Consider the following 16571-nt stretch of genomic DNA (forward strand, 5'->3'; position numbering starts at 1 on the left):
AGATGTATCATCATTGGAAGAATGTAAAGCATACTTCTTCATTACATTCCCTCACAGGTTTCATTAACACTTTGCCCCTTCATTATCCAATGGTTATGATTTGTATATAACCGCATTTGATTGAGTTGTTCAAACTTGAATTTGATATCAGATCAAACAAATTGAATTTGAACCCAAGATTGAGTTTGTTATCATGAAATGAGCTGAACTAAATGTTCAAGTTTAAGCAAATTCGAATTGAATCTAAAATAAAATTATTTTTTAGTCAAGTTTAAACCTTAATTTGTTGATATCAAGGTGATTATTTTTAATTGAAACCAATGTAGAATTGAACTTTGTTTGAACTTAACTGAGATAAAATCTAACCGTAATTTTATAAGAGTTAGATGAGATAATACCTAAGCACAATGGGTAAATTACTATTTTAGATACTTATTAGGAATTAGATAAATAAATTCGTTATTAAGAGAGTGAAAATTGTTTTTATCTTAGATAATAATTATAGAGAAAACAAAACAATAGACATGAAAGCGTTAAATTATTAATTTCTTGAAAGTAGTTGTAGTGTTTGGTGTGTGGGTAATTTTTAAGTATTTTCACAAAGGACTGTGTATATATAAAAAAGTTGGAATAAGAGTAATGTTATGTATATATTTTTTTTTTGTATATAATTTGAATATACAGATGATATATCAAATCATTCAGTTACACTATGATATATTATCTATATATAAAAAATATGTATACATAATTTTATTGTTAATGTAAATGTCTAATTATTAATATATTATTACCAATTTAAAAATGCATTATTTAAAGTTCTAAAAAATATTAAAACTCTGACCAATTTTGACATATGTTTTAACACTAATTTACAAGTGTTGCAAGATTCCAACATAATAATAGCATTGGATTGAATTCAGCTCATTCAATCAGATTTTAAATTTGAGCTTCAGCAGATCATATTCGATCCAATCTTAATTAGTGAGCCATAGTTGGTTCAAGAAAATGCAAACAGCGAAGTGAGGGATTAGTCAGTAGCCCTTTGTCCAGGATGCATCATAATTTATTCAGTATTAACAGAGAGATAATTTGATACATGTTCATGAAGTTCTTGTAAAGCCCATCTCTTGCCAATTTTCATCTGTATATTATCTGTCCATTTATACTATCTCTTAATAATTCGGAAACTATCTCCAACTTTTCTTGTGTCTGCTTCTACAAACTGCAAAAGTGAAGAAAATCAGGGTAAAGTCAAATTTGGGTATAACATTGATGTATAACTATGAGATTAATTATTACTTTATTCTAATTCAAATTTATCTAATTTTATAATAACATGTTAGTGTTTATAACCGTGTTTGTAAAAGAGAATACCCTATAATGAAGAGTTATTAGTACAAACCTCTAATTTCATGTCTTCCTTTGTGGCATGAACTCTTAGGTATCCGAATTTCATCATCTTCGACAAACTCCAGGTCTCCTGTCACACGAATATGATTATATGATATGATATGACAAGATCAACCAACTAATTTCATCATCTGTGATGAATGTATGGAAATGGGAAACAGAAAAATCTAATTACATTTTTTTGGAAACCGTCCAATTTGAAGCCAGCCATGCCAATTACAGCCTGCACTGGTGCTTTGTAATTGCTATGATCATATGTGTCTGTCCCGTTTGCATCTTTTGCAGGCATGGCGAGGCATCTGCTTTGAAAAACTGAGCAGGTTCTCTCATAGTTATGAACATGGCCGAAGAGCACCAGATCAACCTGTTTCATTTTTCCAAATAGTACTAGTATCAGCAACCAAAATGAGTCAATATCTGATGAATGAAGTAGAACTACTCCTAGAGATAAAAATCTGACCTTGCTTTGAAGAAGTAATGGTTCTACCTCTTGAGCAAAGCGCCCGTCCACATTCAGCAGTCCACCAGAAGAAGTATACATTGGTCTGTGCCTAAATTTAGCACATTTTCACTTAGCTACAGTTCAATGAAGCTACATAGGAATCTCATGTCAACAAAGCAAGAGAGATGTATTGGTTATTGACGAGTATTTCACATCACTTGAAAATAATAACACATGATTGAATTAGCAAGCTCGACTATCGAATCAAGATAAACAGATAATGTATGTCCAAAGAAGATAATAACTTGACAATGGCTCTGGTTATTTGACTAAAATGTTATAGAAATTGAACTATGAAGAACTGCATGTTTAAAACAGATAATTGGACTAAACTATTAGATTATGATATTACAGAAACTAAAATCAGCTAGGTAATGTAAAATCCAGCTAAACTTACCCTGTAAAAATTAACCAAGGGGTTTTTGATCGATCCACCGAAGCCATATCCATTTTCATCCAGTTATACTGAAAACAATACAGTGTTGCAGTTCCATGAATCAGAGTGAAAAATCAATGATAAGAGATGAGAGAAATAGTGCATGTATAACTTAATTTGAGTACCTGTTCAGAATTAAATGACCAGTCATGCTCAGTAGACATGACTGTGAAGTGAACAGGACCTTGTTCGATGGAATACCATGGCTTATCCTTTGCCGGAGTTGGCATCGGAAAATATGTCTCATAAGGAACTCCACATTCTCCACCTGAATCCGGAGTGATATACACTGACCCTGAATTTATGTAATCCCTGAACAGAATTTGGGGAAATCAAAGTGATTGTTCAAGATATTTGCAAGCAAAGTTTATATTATAAATTCTGCGTCAATGAATGGTAAGGATGACAACACATAGAAGTATCGAACTATCAATAGATTTTTTTAAGAAACCAAACTCTCAGTTTTATCTCATGAAAATTTGAAAATTTACATTTTTCAATAGATAAAAGGGTAATATTCCATACATCCAGATGTTGAATATACCTTTCATGGTTTCCAATTGCAGTCATGTAAGAAACTCTTGAAGCCAAAGGGGTTATAAGGTTGAGGAAGTAGTCCCATTCAACCAAGAAGCCTGTTGCATAGCTGATGTCTCCGATGTGGAAGATTGAGTCTACATTGCCATTATCTATTTCTTGAGTCATGGCTTTCACCACTGAGATAGATCCTGGCTACATTTGCATTTCATCTAATTAAATTTTCTCCACATAGATCTTAAATCCGGACGTAAAATGAGGATTAACGGAACTTTTAACTACTGCTAACCAAAGTTTTCAGACCGAACCGTGCCTTGACCAGATCAAAGGGTACTCTCCGGGTCAACGTCAGTCCAACCGATTGAATCTGTCGGTTGGACCAATGAGGCATCAGTAACATAGCTAAAATTTTAAATATGGCATGACATTATGCTGATATCATTGTAATATTCGACTCCGATTCAGTCTGGGTTTTAAATCAAAGTTGCCAACTAGGGGTGGATTCGGGTTGAACTGAGCCCGAACAACCCTCGACTCAAGTTCGGCTCGCATTAAAAAATGAACTAAATCTTTTGGTTCGAGTTTGATTCGAATTTTAATCAAATAAATTTGAGTCAATCTAAATCGAATTGAATCAACTTTTGAGACCAAGCCGGCTGGAATTATATCCAAAGCATATTAAAAATTAGAGATCGTCCCATCTCTACATTTGGAACATTTCAAAAATGACCCCTTATTTAGAGAATGGTAAAACAAAAATGAAATCTAGAGAATATGAAAATGTGAAAAGCAGGTTTGAAGATAATTTGATGGAGTTCTTACTGTAGTGACAGTTGAGTCCCTTGCAACTAGAGTAAGAGTATCTGCACAAGAAACTACACTAGGGCATTCTTCAATCGAACTGAATTTGAGCTAAACTGAGTCGAACACTCTTTGACTCAAGTTCGGCTCTAATTAAAAAATGAGCTAAATCTTTTGGCTTGAGTTAAATCCGAATTTTAATCAAATAAATTTGAGTCGAGCTAAATCGAATCGAATTAATTTTCGAGACCGAGCCGACTCAGATCATATCTAGGCCTATTGCCAACAACCAACTCAAAACCAACCTGTATGTAGTGTTCAGTTGAGGCATCAAGAGGAGCCTTTCCCATATCGCCATATGCAAGAAACTTGAGTTCATTTGATCCTCCGGCAGACGGAGTCCGGAAATCGATTTGCTTACTCCAGCCAACTGAATTACTGCATGGATCTTCAACAAACACATCATTGCTCCATTCATGAGTTCTAGCATTAATTAACATTCAGAACATTCCTGCGTGCATTACCTTCCATATCTGTAGGAAAATTTGGATGAGGGCTGAAGTCCTGTCATGACTGCTGAATGAATATATCCAGGATCATGCCACCCAAAATCCTTCGCTGGACTTGGTACAAGAGAGCCTACATAAAATCAATATAGCAAAAATCACATTCGCCAAGCAGGATAACGAAGGTATTGAAAGGACTGAATCAAGCTTTCAGATTTTTCAATTGAATGAACTAGATTTTTACTATTTTCTATTAAAAGTACCAAACTAATTAATATAAAATATAAAAAAAAATTGAAAGCATCATTGTCAACTAGTTTTTGGGGTATGAAAGGATCAATAGCACTTATAGTTTGTATCAAAGCTCTGTTGCAACAACTTCATACAAGAGTTCACATGAATGAATGGTTAACGTGATGGTATGTCCAACCAATAACCCGTTCACGTCAACCAATAGATTGTCAAACCGATAACTGGATGTGTACTATAACAATAGACCAGAATTGAATGGAACTCACTGCACATGTCAGCTTGCGAGAAGGTAGAAACTTGTGATGTCTCTGATTTTCCATCTCCATATTGGACTTGTTGGGGTCCCTTATCCCCACTGACCCATGTCAATCTCATCTGCACCAACACAAAATTTTCAGCGAGAACTCAAATGAGTGAATTGCTTCTTAAGTTGGAACTTTTGCTTACAGATGTTCCTGAAGAGTCTATGCTCGATATATGTCCATATAAAGGCTGATTTGCATTGGCAAAATTGATAGGATCTGACCGTCTCAAAATGCAAGGCGTCTCAAATCCAGCAGCAAAGAAAACGAATTCAATGTCTGTTCTGATGTTAATGACATGAAAAGTTACTGAACCACTGCATGATTTCACCACACATTCGGTATTGTTATACTTCTTGCATTCCTGCTTCCTGCAACTCAGATAATCTGGATCGTTGCTCACAAACTGTGCCTGCAATTTCGAAAGCTCACATTTAAGACCATCTCCTCATTTTTTGTCAACCGAAAGTTCAAAAGAATCAGGATCTTCTTCTGATCTTTCCTACACTACTGTTAACGATTTCGTGTCATATATATATTGAGTGAATCCAATTTTGAGTATTTATAAAAATATTTGGATGTAACGAACTTCCTTTCTTAAATTCGAAATCATGTTGTTGGATTGTGGGTGAGAGTGTGAAATGATCATTTTCAAAGTTTGAAGGATTTGGTTGTGATGTTTTATGTAATGCATTAGGGTTGACTTGTACAGAAAGGGCGAGGGTTCTAGTATTTAATTATGGGTTTTGGTTATAATAGCATAACCCTGAAGAGTTGGTCAAGTATTTATACACCTCTCATTTTTATCATTATATTAATAACCCCTTTTTTTTTCTCACTTGTCTTTTAAATCCAAAATTGCCGATAGGATTTTGTTACCTTCACAGGATAATGGCAGAGGAGAGGAAGATGACTTGTATCTCCAGTCTGAAGATAGAAAGCCTCGCTTAAGGGACAACTCTTCACACTGTAATTAATATTAGTACAATATCAGCAGTTAATTAATTTAGAACAACAATCCAAAGAGAATACTAAATGTAAAGGTTAATTCGGTCTAAAATAAATCAAATATGAGATTAGTTTGAACTTAGATTAAATCTATAAATCCCCATTCGAGTTTCATCTCTTTCTAGCCAGTGTCATACGGAGGCTAAGAGGTCTTTGATGATAGGGAGATGATGAATATTATTTTCGAAAAGTGAACAGTATTATTGGCAAGAGAGCAAAATCAATGACATAATAAATAGGTTTACTGAATGGATAAACAAATAAACCTAAAGTCGAGTTCCTGAGTTGAAGATCCAATTTGAGATTAACATATTTAAATCAATCAATAGATTCAAATCGAAGTAAATTAGATAGGATCCACCCTAAACTATATGTACAAACTATGGATATTATTAAGGATAAACAAACTAACATTATCATAATGATAACATATCAGTTTATGTATATCCGATAATATCCAAACATTTGTACATGGTAATAAAAAAATAATGGTATAATAATGAACTAATATGTTATTTTCTTACGAAGCATGAGAAGGCGAGATCATAGCAACCCAATCACTGTGTGCAGGATGCAAGACTCCGCTGACAGTCACCGTGACAAACTCTTCATCGGCGAGGTCAGAAGTTTTACTGACGTTAACTTGGAGATAAGGGTTGAGATTAGGACACTCCAACAAAGATCTTCTGTTCACTACTCGAAACGCAGATATGGCGGTGTGGTTACGGTGTTCATAAACTGAGTTGGCCACCGAAGGATGCAACAACGATGAACAAAAACCAAGAAACAACAAAATCAACAGGAAACACAATGGCTTCAGGAAAATCCTGGAAGGAACAGTGGAGGCTGCCATTGCAAGCAGTGATTCCGGATGTACAGACATGAAATTAATTATTTTACTACTTATTCAATTGAATAGAATTTAGTCGCCCAAATTAAGCAATTTTTAGCGTCAGACTTTCTATATAACTGCAAGAAAAGATAGAAACAAAATAATATATTTACGAAAGTGTATTTAGGAAAGAAAATTTAGAGATGATTTGTTACCAAATAACGGAACCCACCAAAAGATATGACACCGAAGGTTCGAGGAATCTAGTATGATGGTATATATGTGGTATCTTATGAAAGAACACGCTGATGTTAGCCTATCGATTTGATTGAATTGGGCAAATAGTTTAAACAACAATTCGAACTCATCACTGGGTCTTGGTCAAACATGTTAGAATAAATGTTTTAAAGTCAGTCATTAATGCTAATTATGTAATTTTATTCAAATAGTGTATCGTGTATTATAAATAAATTGACAATTATTCATATTTTATTAAGTGTGTATGTACATATATATGTAAGATAATTACTCTTAAATTTGTAGAATCGTGATAAAGAGATCAATATATAACTTGGTCCTGAACACTGTATGAATATGTATGGTATGACAAATCTAGAAGCGTTTATAGCTTCAATATTATTCTAACTAATAACATAAATATTAAAATAAAGTTATCGTTATGTTAAACGATCATTTCAAAAGTTTGTGATGGATTTTATGTGTTGAGGTTATTGTTGTTAATTTAGTACAATACATGAATGTTTATTGACTAGATTAACCCACTAAATAATTCTATATAAATGGTAATTCCAATATTTGAAATAGATACTCTGATCCAAATTTAACATTTAATAGTCTAACATAATCTTTTTTTAAGGGTAATTAATATAATAGTTGTTGATTATATGAAAAAGTATAACAAGATTATGGTGGATTAATACATAATTCATCACTTCTGTGTGATAAGATGTGGTGTTATTTGATGAAAGACTACAACCAATTAAATTTGTAATGACAATATGATTGATTTGGTGCTCGAATCTGATAATACTCTATCGTTGCTAAGTCAAATTATGAAGTCAAGGAAACTTGAGGTAAATACTACTTATTAGGGGTGTTCAAAACCGGTTAACCGAACCGCTTTGCCAATTATTTGAACCGAACCGAATTTTCGGTTTGGAAAAAATCATGAACCGAAACCGAATCGATTTAAAGATTAACCGATTTTAAACTGAACCGAAATTTCGGTTAACCGATTTTTGAACCGAATTTCAAAATGTTATCATATTTTATTATTTTTTCTAATTTTTTGAAAATATATTCAATATTTTATTAATATTTTATTCAATTTTTTAAAAACCGGTTCGGTTCAGTTAACCGATTTTCAAAATTAGGCAAACCAGTAATCAAACCGAAATTTCGGTTTATATATATTTTTGAACTGGTATCCGAACCAATTTTTCAAATAACCTATTTTTCGGTTTAAAAATCGGTTCGATTTGGTTACCAGATAATTTTGAACGCCCCTACTACTTATATGTCTCAATTATGATGAAATGTCAATACGGTGAAAGGCTAATTTGATTGCATAATCACCGTGCTGTTAAAAAATATAATTGATTTAATGTTAACTATATATTAATTGGGTAATTATGATCTCTTGCCAGAGACCATTCACAGTCTATGAATGAAGAGAAAATTAATTGTATATTAATTCTAATTATATTCACTGTCAATTTTATATACAATAAAACGTTGTGTGCTATGACTTAGAAGGTCTAAGTTAATTACATAAAGAGTAAATTACATCGGGTTTTTATCTAATACAATGAATTTAGATTTCTGTAAACATGTCTTGAAATTTGGGAATGAATATAAGACACAGAGTTAGGTTTAAATGAGGTATAAAAAGTTTGAGATCAAAATGTAATAACCAAAAAGTTAGGGGGGTGGAAATATAGTGTGAATTAAACTACAACTTGAACCGAATTTTTTACCTATTCTCATTTGTACATACTAATCAAACCTTCGAGTTTAACAAAAAATGACTCTAGTACAAAATCATACTCAAAATATGAACTAACAAATTAAGATTATTTTCAATGTATTAATTAGTGACAAACCATTTAATACAAAATTAATTGATTTTGGTATAACCCACCCTAGTTTAGGGTTGGCCATAACTATTCTTGCATGTATACATTCAATGAGATACATTAAAAGCTATTTTTATTTTTAATTATTATTAAGGGTCGAGATATTTTAATTTTAATTTAAGACTTAAATTGTTAGCTATCTGTACTTCAAAAAAAAAAAAAGACTCATTTACTAGTTATATCATCTATGATAGTCTGATATTGATGTAAGCTAATTGAATTTAAACTTAAATTTGAATCCATGATTTAGGATTTAAATCGAACTTGAGTTGGTTCTTTCCAGCCTAGTTAAGCAGTGAATTAGTTTGTTTAGTTTTAGGTTTAATAGTAGATATCAAGTTTAAAATGCATACCTTAACTGGATAATGGCACAGAAGAGGAAGTTGGCTAAAATCACCAGTTTGTGCATAAAGAAAACCGTCAACGGGACATCCTGAAACACTGCAATTAATAAATCATACAAATGAAATTAAAGGGGCGTCCTGACCATGCAGATAATTATATGCCGAAAACATTTCATGAATTCAGCTCTTACTCATGATGAGAAGGTGAGATCATGGCAACCCAATGACCTTCGGAGGGACGCAAAACGCCACTAACAGTTACCGTGACAAATTCTTCATCAGAAAGCTTGCTGGAACCTGAACTAACATTGATATGGAGAAAAGGGTTATTGACAGGACAGTCCAATAAAGCTCTTCTATTCAGTACTCTGAACTTTGATATTGCAGTGTAATTTCGGTGTTGAATGGTTGAGTTGACGATCATTGGATGCAACGGCAGCGGCCAAGAACGGCCAAAGAACAGAAGAAAAACAGACAGAAGGAAGGAGAATTTCAAAGGCTCCATTGGAGGGAAGGAAATGATTATGAAGACTCAGAAAGAACAGAAAGATTGATCTGTTTTGATTGAGGTTGAAGATGACTGGAATTATGTTTCAGAAAATTTCGGCATGGAAGATGTAACTGATTATGTCAACATCTTCTCAACACCAAGTGTTTTAGTGGGCATATCTACATTTCATTACGTGGGGAATTATGGTTGCTTGGCGTATTGCTAAAGAGTAGCCGATAACTGAAATCTGTCACTTTCTTTTCGTTACTTGTAGGGAAAGAATTATTGTCTAATAGAGGGTTAGATTTAATCCGGCCTGAGTTTGAATATGGTATATCTAAAAATTGGTTCAAATTCACAAGATTTAATTCGAAATAGATGAGTTGAGGCTCATACTAAGGTTGCAATCAAAACAACTTGAGTGTTATTTGTCTCAAGCTCAAACTCGTGAAGTTGAACTTGAAATAGAAATGGCTAACTCGAGCTCAATTCGTAAAAATTATGTTGAATTCTGTAATTTATATATTTGTCAATTATCTTTATATTCAAAGTTAAAGTGCAAAATTTTAAAGTGTAAATATAAAATTATTTAAGAGTTTATTGATATTATACTTAAGTTAAGTCTTGAGCTCACTGAGTCAAACAACAATAAGCTTAAGTCAATCTCAACTCATTTGCAACATTAACACAAAGTTAATTAAAAAATAATTCTATTTTATAGCATATTCGAACCAACTTAAATTTGAATATTTGAATCGACTCAAACTTGATTCATTCTATGAATACGAGTTATATCCTTAATTTAAACTTAACTCGTTTAATTTGAACTTAATAGCTTGATTGAATCCAACCTTAATCCAATGTACACATAACAAACTGAAATTTGTATTACTTTTTGTTCCTTTCATAAACACTGAATATACAAGAGAAATTATGATCATTCATGTGCCATTTTTATCATCATTTGATATTCTATCTGTTTTGCTTCTTGGTGATACGGAAGCTATCTTCAACCTCTCTTGTATCTGCATTCACAAACTGCAAAAATCAAGAGAATTAATAAGAAAAAAAGTCAATAAATTTTAATGTGTCATTATATTATTGAATAATTTTAATTAGAAATAAAAGTAATATTCCATCATATTAAAGTACAATTATAGTTGGTTTGTGCAAAACTAACCTCTAATTTCATTTCATCCCTTGTTGCATGTCCTCTTAAGTACCCAAACTTGGAAATTCTTGTCAGACTCCAGCTTTCAGCCTGTTAAAGGATGACAGAATGGCAATCATGAATGAAAATTAGGAACAGGTGAGGTGAGCGCTTGTTGTTATGGAAGGATTTCTACAAACACTTACAGAGTCAGGGAACTTGTCCAATCTGAAGCCAGCCATGCCAATGACAGCTTGAACTGGTGCACTGTAGTTGCTGTGATCGTATGTGTCTATCCCCTCCTCTTTTGTAGGCATTGCCAGGCAATTACTTTGATATATTGAACAGGTTCTCTCATAGTTGTGAACATGGCCAAACAAAACCAAATCAACCTGGTTCATTAGAGCAAGCAGATCAAGAAACAGAGCTTATTTGATCATTAGTTATGCATGGCATAGAAGCTTACCTTGTTATCCAGCAGTAATGGCTCCACAGCATCAAGAAACTTGTTGTCTACCCCAGATCCAGTAGAACTGTACATTGGCCTGTGCCTGCATTTCACATTTTGTTCTTAAAACTATTCACTAACACTTTAAGCAAATTGGTTAGTCTTTGGGAATTATTGTCAAATAGTGTTAGGTCACGAAAGAGTGTCGTTGGACCTCTCTCACTCCAACAGCTACTCAAGCACTTATATATCCATATCTAATTTGTTTCCCGCCCAACTAATGTGGGATACTCAACAATCCTCTCCTCTCAAATTGGTCCATCAGCAACCTCTCCCTCAACCTGGCAAGTCAATAGGGGAGTAACGCTGGCAAAACGTCCCTTCATTTAAGCTTCCTAAACCAGGCCTCAATGGGAGAGTAAGATGCAGTCTCTCCTCAATTGGGCCTTTTGAGTTACCAACTTGGATGGACCTGATTGTACTATATTAAATGTGGATGGAATTGTTTGAAACTTGGATTCTGATATTACTTGTTGGGTTACCACAAAAGTGCTATTAGTCACTCTCAGCCTGAAAGCTAACATTTGTACTCACATTCAAAATGTTTTTCAATTAATGTGAGATAGTCAGGTAACTTACCCTGCAAAAATTAACCACGGGGTTCTCGATCGATCAACCGAAGCCATATCTTGTTTCATCCAATTATACTGTTACAATTCCAAAGTGAACACCACCAAGGTTTCATATTGTATAAAAGCATTTAGAATTAGCAAATTAGAATGGCATTTCAGTTAACCTGTTCAGAATTTTGTGACCAATCATGTTCAGTTGACATCACTGTGAAGTGAACACTTGCTTGCTCTATGGAATACCATGGCTTGTCCTTGGCTGCAGTCGGCATCTGAAAGTAAGTTTCATAAGGAACTCCACATTCTCCACCAGAATCCGGAGTCACATACACTGACCCTGTCCCTACGTAATCCCTGAACAAGAGGGTTGAAAATCATGCATAAAAACTACTGCCACAAAAACAAATCTCCAGAGGAGAACAAGAAAATTACCTTTCATGGTTTCCAATTGCAGTCATGTAAGAAACCCGAGAAGCCAAGGGACTTATAAGGTTGAGGAAGAAATCCCATTCAACTAAGAAGCCTGTTGCATAGCTTATATCACCAATGTGGAAGATGGAATCTACGTTGCCATCATCTATTTCACTGGCCATAGCTTTGATCACTGACAGCGATCCTGGCTATACTTGTCATGGAATTCAAATTACAAGAGCGCCTTCACTAAGTACAAATTTAGTTTAGTCAAATTTATAGTACCTGAATGTAGTGTTCCACGGAAGCATCAAGAGGAGCCTTTCCCATGTCACCGTATGCAAGAAATTTGAGCTCATCAGATCCTCCAGCTGGGGGAGTCTGGAATTGGATTTTATCACTCCAACCCACTGAATCACTGAATCAGATTGAAAACAGCTGAGTGAAGGGCTTTCCAGGCAGTCTATTCAACAGGAATGATGATATACAATAATACTTCATGTGTAAAAGATGGGTACTAACTGATACAAATAAAGAGATGTGTTTACAATTACACTGTTGAAATTGAAATACTCACGGGTTATGAAATTAACTTAAAATGTCATACCTTCCATAACTGTAAGAAAAGGTTTTTGAAGGCTCAAGTCCAGTCATGACTGCTGTATGAATGTAACCTGGGTCATGCCACCCAAAGTCCTTGGCTGGGCTTGCTAAAGCCGAACCTATACATTTCACAGTCATTACATACTAATAATTAGTAAACCAATCCCTTATTATTACACTGCAATATCAAAGTTAACAGGTAAGAGCTCAACAATAATATTAATCTTAATGGGAATGACCGATAGGGTTATCCCACACTAGTTGGGAAAGGGGTTAAGTGTTAGCATATGAAAAAATGTCTCACCCCTTAAACTACTATTTGGATAAGAAAATCCGTTAACACCTAACATTGGTATTAAAGTTTGGTTGCAACAACTTTATACAAAAGTCCACTAAAATGAATGGTTGATGTGAAGGTACGACCAATAGCCTGTCATGTCAACCAATAAAGTGTGGATGACTGGATGTGTGAGGCCAATAACACCTAACACTCAGGTTAACAATAGAGCAAAATTGAATGGAACTCACTGCACATGTCATCCTGTGTAAAGGTAGAAACTTGTGATGTCTCTGATTTTCCATCTCCATATTGAACTTGATGAGGTTCGTTATCGCCGCTGACCCATGTCAATCTCATCTGCAGCAACCTAAAATTTTAAGCACCAGCTCTCAAATGAGCGAATTGCTTCTAAGTTGAAACCTTTGCTTACAGATGTTCCTGAAGAGTCTGTGCTGGAGATATGCCCATATAAAGGCTTATTTGCATTGGCAAAATTGATAGGATTTGACCGACTCAAAATACAAGGCGTCTCAAATCCAGCAGCAAAGAAAACGAATTCAATGTCTGTTCTGATGTTAACGACATGAAAAGTTATTGAACCACTGCATGTAGTCACCACACATTCTCCGTTGTTATATTTCTTGCATTCCTGCTTCTTGCAACTTAGATAATCTGGATCGTTGCTCACAAACTGTGCCTGCAATTTAAATAAAGAGCTCATAAAATGTGTCTATTCCATGATACAATATTAGGTAGAAATCGCTAGCTATGCCTGCATGGTCACTTTCAGATGTATTGACTCAACACCCTCTTACGTGAACGCTTCTTCTTGCTTTACGTGACTCAAGTTATTACTGACAGTTATGTTTCTATATTGCATGTTTATATTTTTCTTTTACTTGTCTCTTAAATCCAAATTTGAAAGAAAGATTTTGTTACCTTCACAGGATAATGGCAGAGGAGAGGAAGGCTACTTGTATCTCCAGTTTGCAAATAGAAAGTCTCGCTTAAGGGACAAGTTGACACACTGTAATCAATATTAGCACAATCAGGATTCAATTAATTTAGATTAATGCAAAAATAATACCACATATTAGAAGTGCATCTTATCCAAGTTGATTCGATTCAAACGAAGTGATCTCAAACTAGAGCTTAAGTTAGATAATTTGGAATAAACATCGGCTTATTTGTTTATTCCGTGAGACTATTAAACCTGTCAACAATATTGTTCGCATCTTCGATTATAATTCTAGTAACATTATTTGCCAGTGTAAACAAGTTTGAATTCAAGCTAAATATTTTGGAATTAATCCAAGCTTGGGCTGACCCTAGATTTGGTTTGATTTATACCAAATCCACCCTAGTATAAATGGTGAGTACTAGCAAGAGTTACTGTAATGGAAGAAGAGTTATTGTAATGGAAAAATAATCCTGTAATAGTTAATTAATATGTTATCTTCTTACTCAGCATTAGAAGGAGAGATCATAGCAACCCAATCACTGTCCGCAGGATGCAAAACTCCACTGACAGTCACCGTGACATTCTCTTCATCAGAGAGGCCAGAAGTTTTACTGACGTTAACTTGGAGATAAGGGTTGGGATCGGGGCACTGGGACAGAAATCTTCTATTCACTACACGAAACGCAGATATGGCGGTGTGGTTACGGTGTTCATAAACTGAGTTGGCCGCAAAAGGATGCAAAAACGACGATGAACAAAAGCAAGGAAACAACAAAATCAACAGGAAACACAATGGATTCAGGAAATTCTTGGAAAAAACAGCGCAGGGGGCCATTGCTCGCAGTGATTCGGGATTCACAGACATAATTGTGACAAGTTTATTTATAATAACTAGTAAGAATAAGATTACAAACAACATTGAAACATACATCAAGGGCGAATATTACGTGGGAAATTAGATTGACTGTGACTGTCACTTTTGTCTCCTACGTGGGAAATTAGATTGATTGGCCTGATCATTGGTTTATTAATATTAATTAAATATTGAACTCCGCAAAAATTAATGATGAGATAAGAGATTGCTTTCATGGCTATGTATGTGGTGATCAGTTGTATTCCTGTCAATTTCTTGATAGCAATTTTGTTATTGTATATATTCATACACGAAGAGGCGTTTTTGTTGAACTTGGCGAGCACTTGTTCATACATGAAAGATTTTTCTTAGAAATAATATATAATTAAACAATTATTCTTTCATATTAGCAAATGTGTTAATAGTATTAATACAGTTGATCATGAGATTTTGACATAGTACTTACCGATGTAGAGGTAAACCAAAATAAATCAATATAAAGTTTGTTTTTTCTTTTTCCCATCTGTATATTTGTTTACTTTGTTGATTCTAAACTCTCAAATTCATTCAATTTGAGAAAGACGCACTTTTGGTGATGATGTGCAGTGCCGTGTTTAGAAGTCCAAAATAGTGGCAAAGTAAGCTAAGTTTGAACGTACGCAGCGTCTGGTTTTCCAATTGCTGTTCCCGCTCGGCAACCCTACTACTACAGGTCAAGTCTCGATAATTTTACAATTAATCACTTCACATTATATAGTCTAATCATGGTTTTAAATTTAATAATAAAAAATTTTAATTACAGTATATCATGTGTGGTAAAATATATCTTTCAAAAAATACTATACACCCTTTAAACTTAAAAATTTTTCAAATACATTTTTGTTACATTATTATTTTTTTTTAAAGTGCAAAATATATATCGTATTATATAATATATTTATTGTATTATATTAATTTTTAATACATTTTAAAATACATATTATTTTACAGTTATATTATATTGTATCTATATATGTATAATATATCATAGAATATTAATAAATCACTTTTATAGGTTTAAAAATCTCAAATAAAGAGGGGAAAAAAATAAAGATCTAATTAACTAATAAAGATGGCTTCACTTTAGATACACTAATCCTAAACTATTTAGGGTTGGATTTGATTATTCGATCTAGACTAAATTCGAATATAACCCAATTCAAGATTAATGAGTTGAGTTTATAACCCGACTTAAAAATAATTAAAGTTTAAATTTTATACAAGTCTACTTAAATTCAATTTGTTTATAAAAATTTACTAAATCTTTATTTTAAACTTAACATGTTCAGTCCTAATTTAAATAAGAGATTAAGTAGGCATCTTTGAATCTAAATCTAATATATATATTACAAAATTGGACATGCTTTGATTCTTTTTGTTGGACACAAGTCTCACCAATTTTTTATGTTTATCTATTCTACTAAATTTTTGTATATAATATTTTTGTTGGCTAAAATGTTAAAAATGCAGCCTTGCTTGAAACGTTAACGTCCAGCTACTTTGAGAGTGACGACACGAAAAATACGTCCAAGTGTTAGAATTTTTAGGCATCTTATTCTATTGTATGCCAATTAATAGATAAATCACTTCATAAACGTTTAGTTGACAAAAGTGTCAA

At 33.5% G+C, this 16571-nt stretch overlaps 2 protein-coding genes across 8 annotated transcripts; both read right to left on the reverse strand.

The window, feature by feature from the left end:
• Positions 1-897: 897 nt before the first annotated feature.
• On the reverse strand, positions 898-9771 carry LOC123212965 (probable inactive purple acid phosphatase 1). Of its 7 annotated transcripts, none has more exons than XM_044632239.1 (15): positions 9281-9555; positions 9099-9178; positions 5629-5716; positions 4895-5161; positions 4714-4822; positions 4214-4328; positions 3995-4127; positions 3178-3255; positions 2896-3083; positions 2477-2663; positions 2313-2380; positions 1874-1964; positions 1589-1777; positions 1406-1483; positions 898-1225 (listed from the first exon to the last, which is right to left on the reverse strand). In XM_044632239.1, the coding sequence occupies exons 2-15, from the start codon at positions 9152-9154 to the stop codon at positions 1169-1171; spliced, it is 1704 nt and encodes a 567-aa protein (XP_044488174.1). In that variant the 5' UTR covers positions 9155-9178; positions 9281-9555; the 3' UTR covers positions 898-1168. The 7 variants fall into 7 exon arrangements, with proteins under 7 accessions (XP_044488174.1, XP_044488173.1, XP_044488170.1 ...); XM_044632238.1 differs by having other exon boundaries at positions 9099-9186; positions 9281-9422; XM_044632235.1 differs by lacking the exon at positions 9281-9555 and adding an exon at positions 6282-6726 and having other exon boundaries at positions 9099-9186.
• A 671-nt stretch (positions 9772-10442) lies between these two features.
• LOC123212967 (probable inactive purple acid phosphatase 1) lies at positions 10443-14920 on the reverse strand. Its single transcript, XM_044632244.1, has 13 exons — positions 14565-14920; positions 14040-14127; positions 13531-13797; positions 13349-13457; positions 12825-12939; positions 12503-12635; positions 12239-12426; positions 11974-12160; positions 11817-11884; positions 11196-11280; positions 10936-11121; positions 10760-10840; positions 10443-10617 (listed from the first exon to the last, which is right to left on the reverse strand). The coding sequence occupies exons 1-13, from the start codon at positions 14894-14896 to the stop codon at positions 10552-10554; spliced, it is 1905 nt and encodes a 634-aa protein (XP_044488179.1). The 5' UTR covers positions 14897-14920; the 3' UTR covers positions 10443-10551.
• Between the last annotated feature and the right edge of the window lie 1651 nt (positions 14921-16571).

The sequence above is a fragment of the Mangifera indica genome, chromosome 4 (assembly GCF_011075055.1).
Source record: "Mangifera indica cultivar Alphonso chromosome 4, CATAS_Mindica_2.1, whole genome shotgun sequence".
NCBI classification, from domain to species: domain Eukaryota; kingdom Viridiplantae; phylum Streptophyta; class Magnoliopsida; order Sapindales; family Anacardiaceae; genus Mangifera; species Mangifera indica.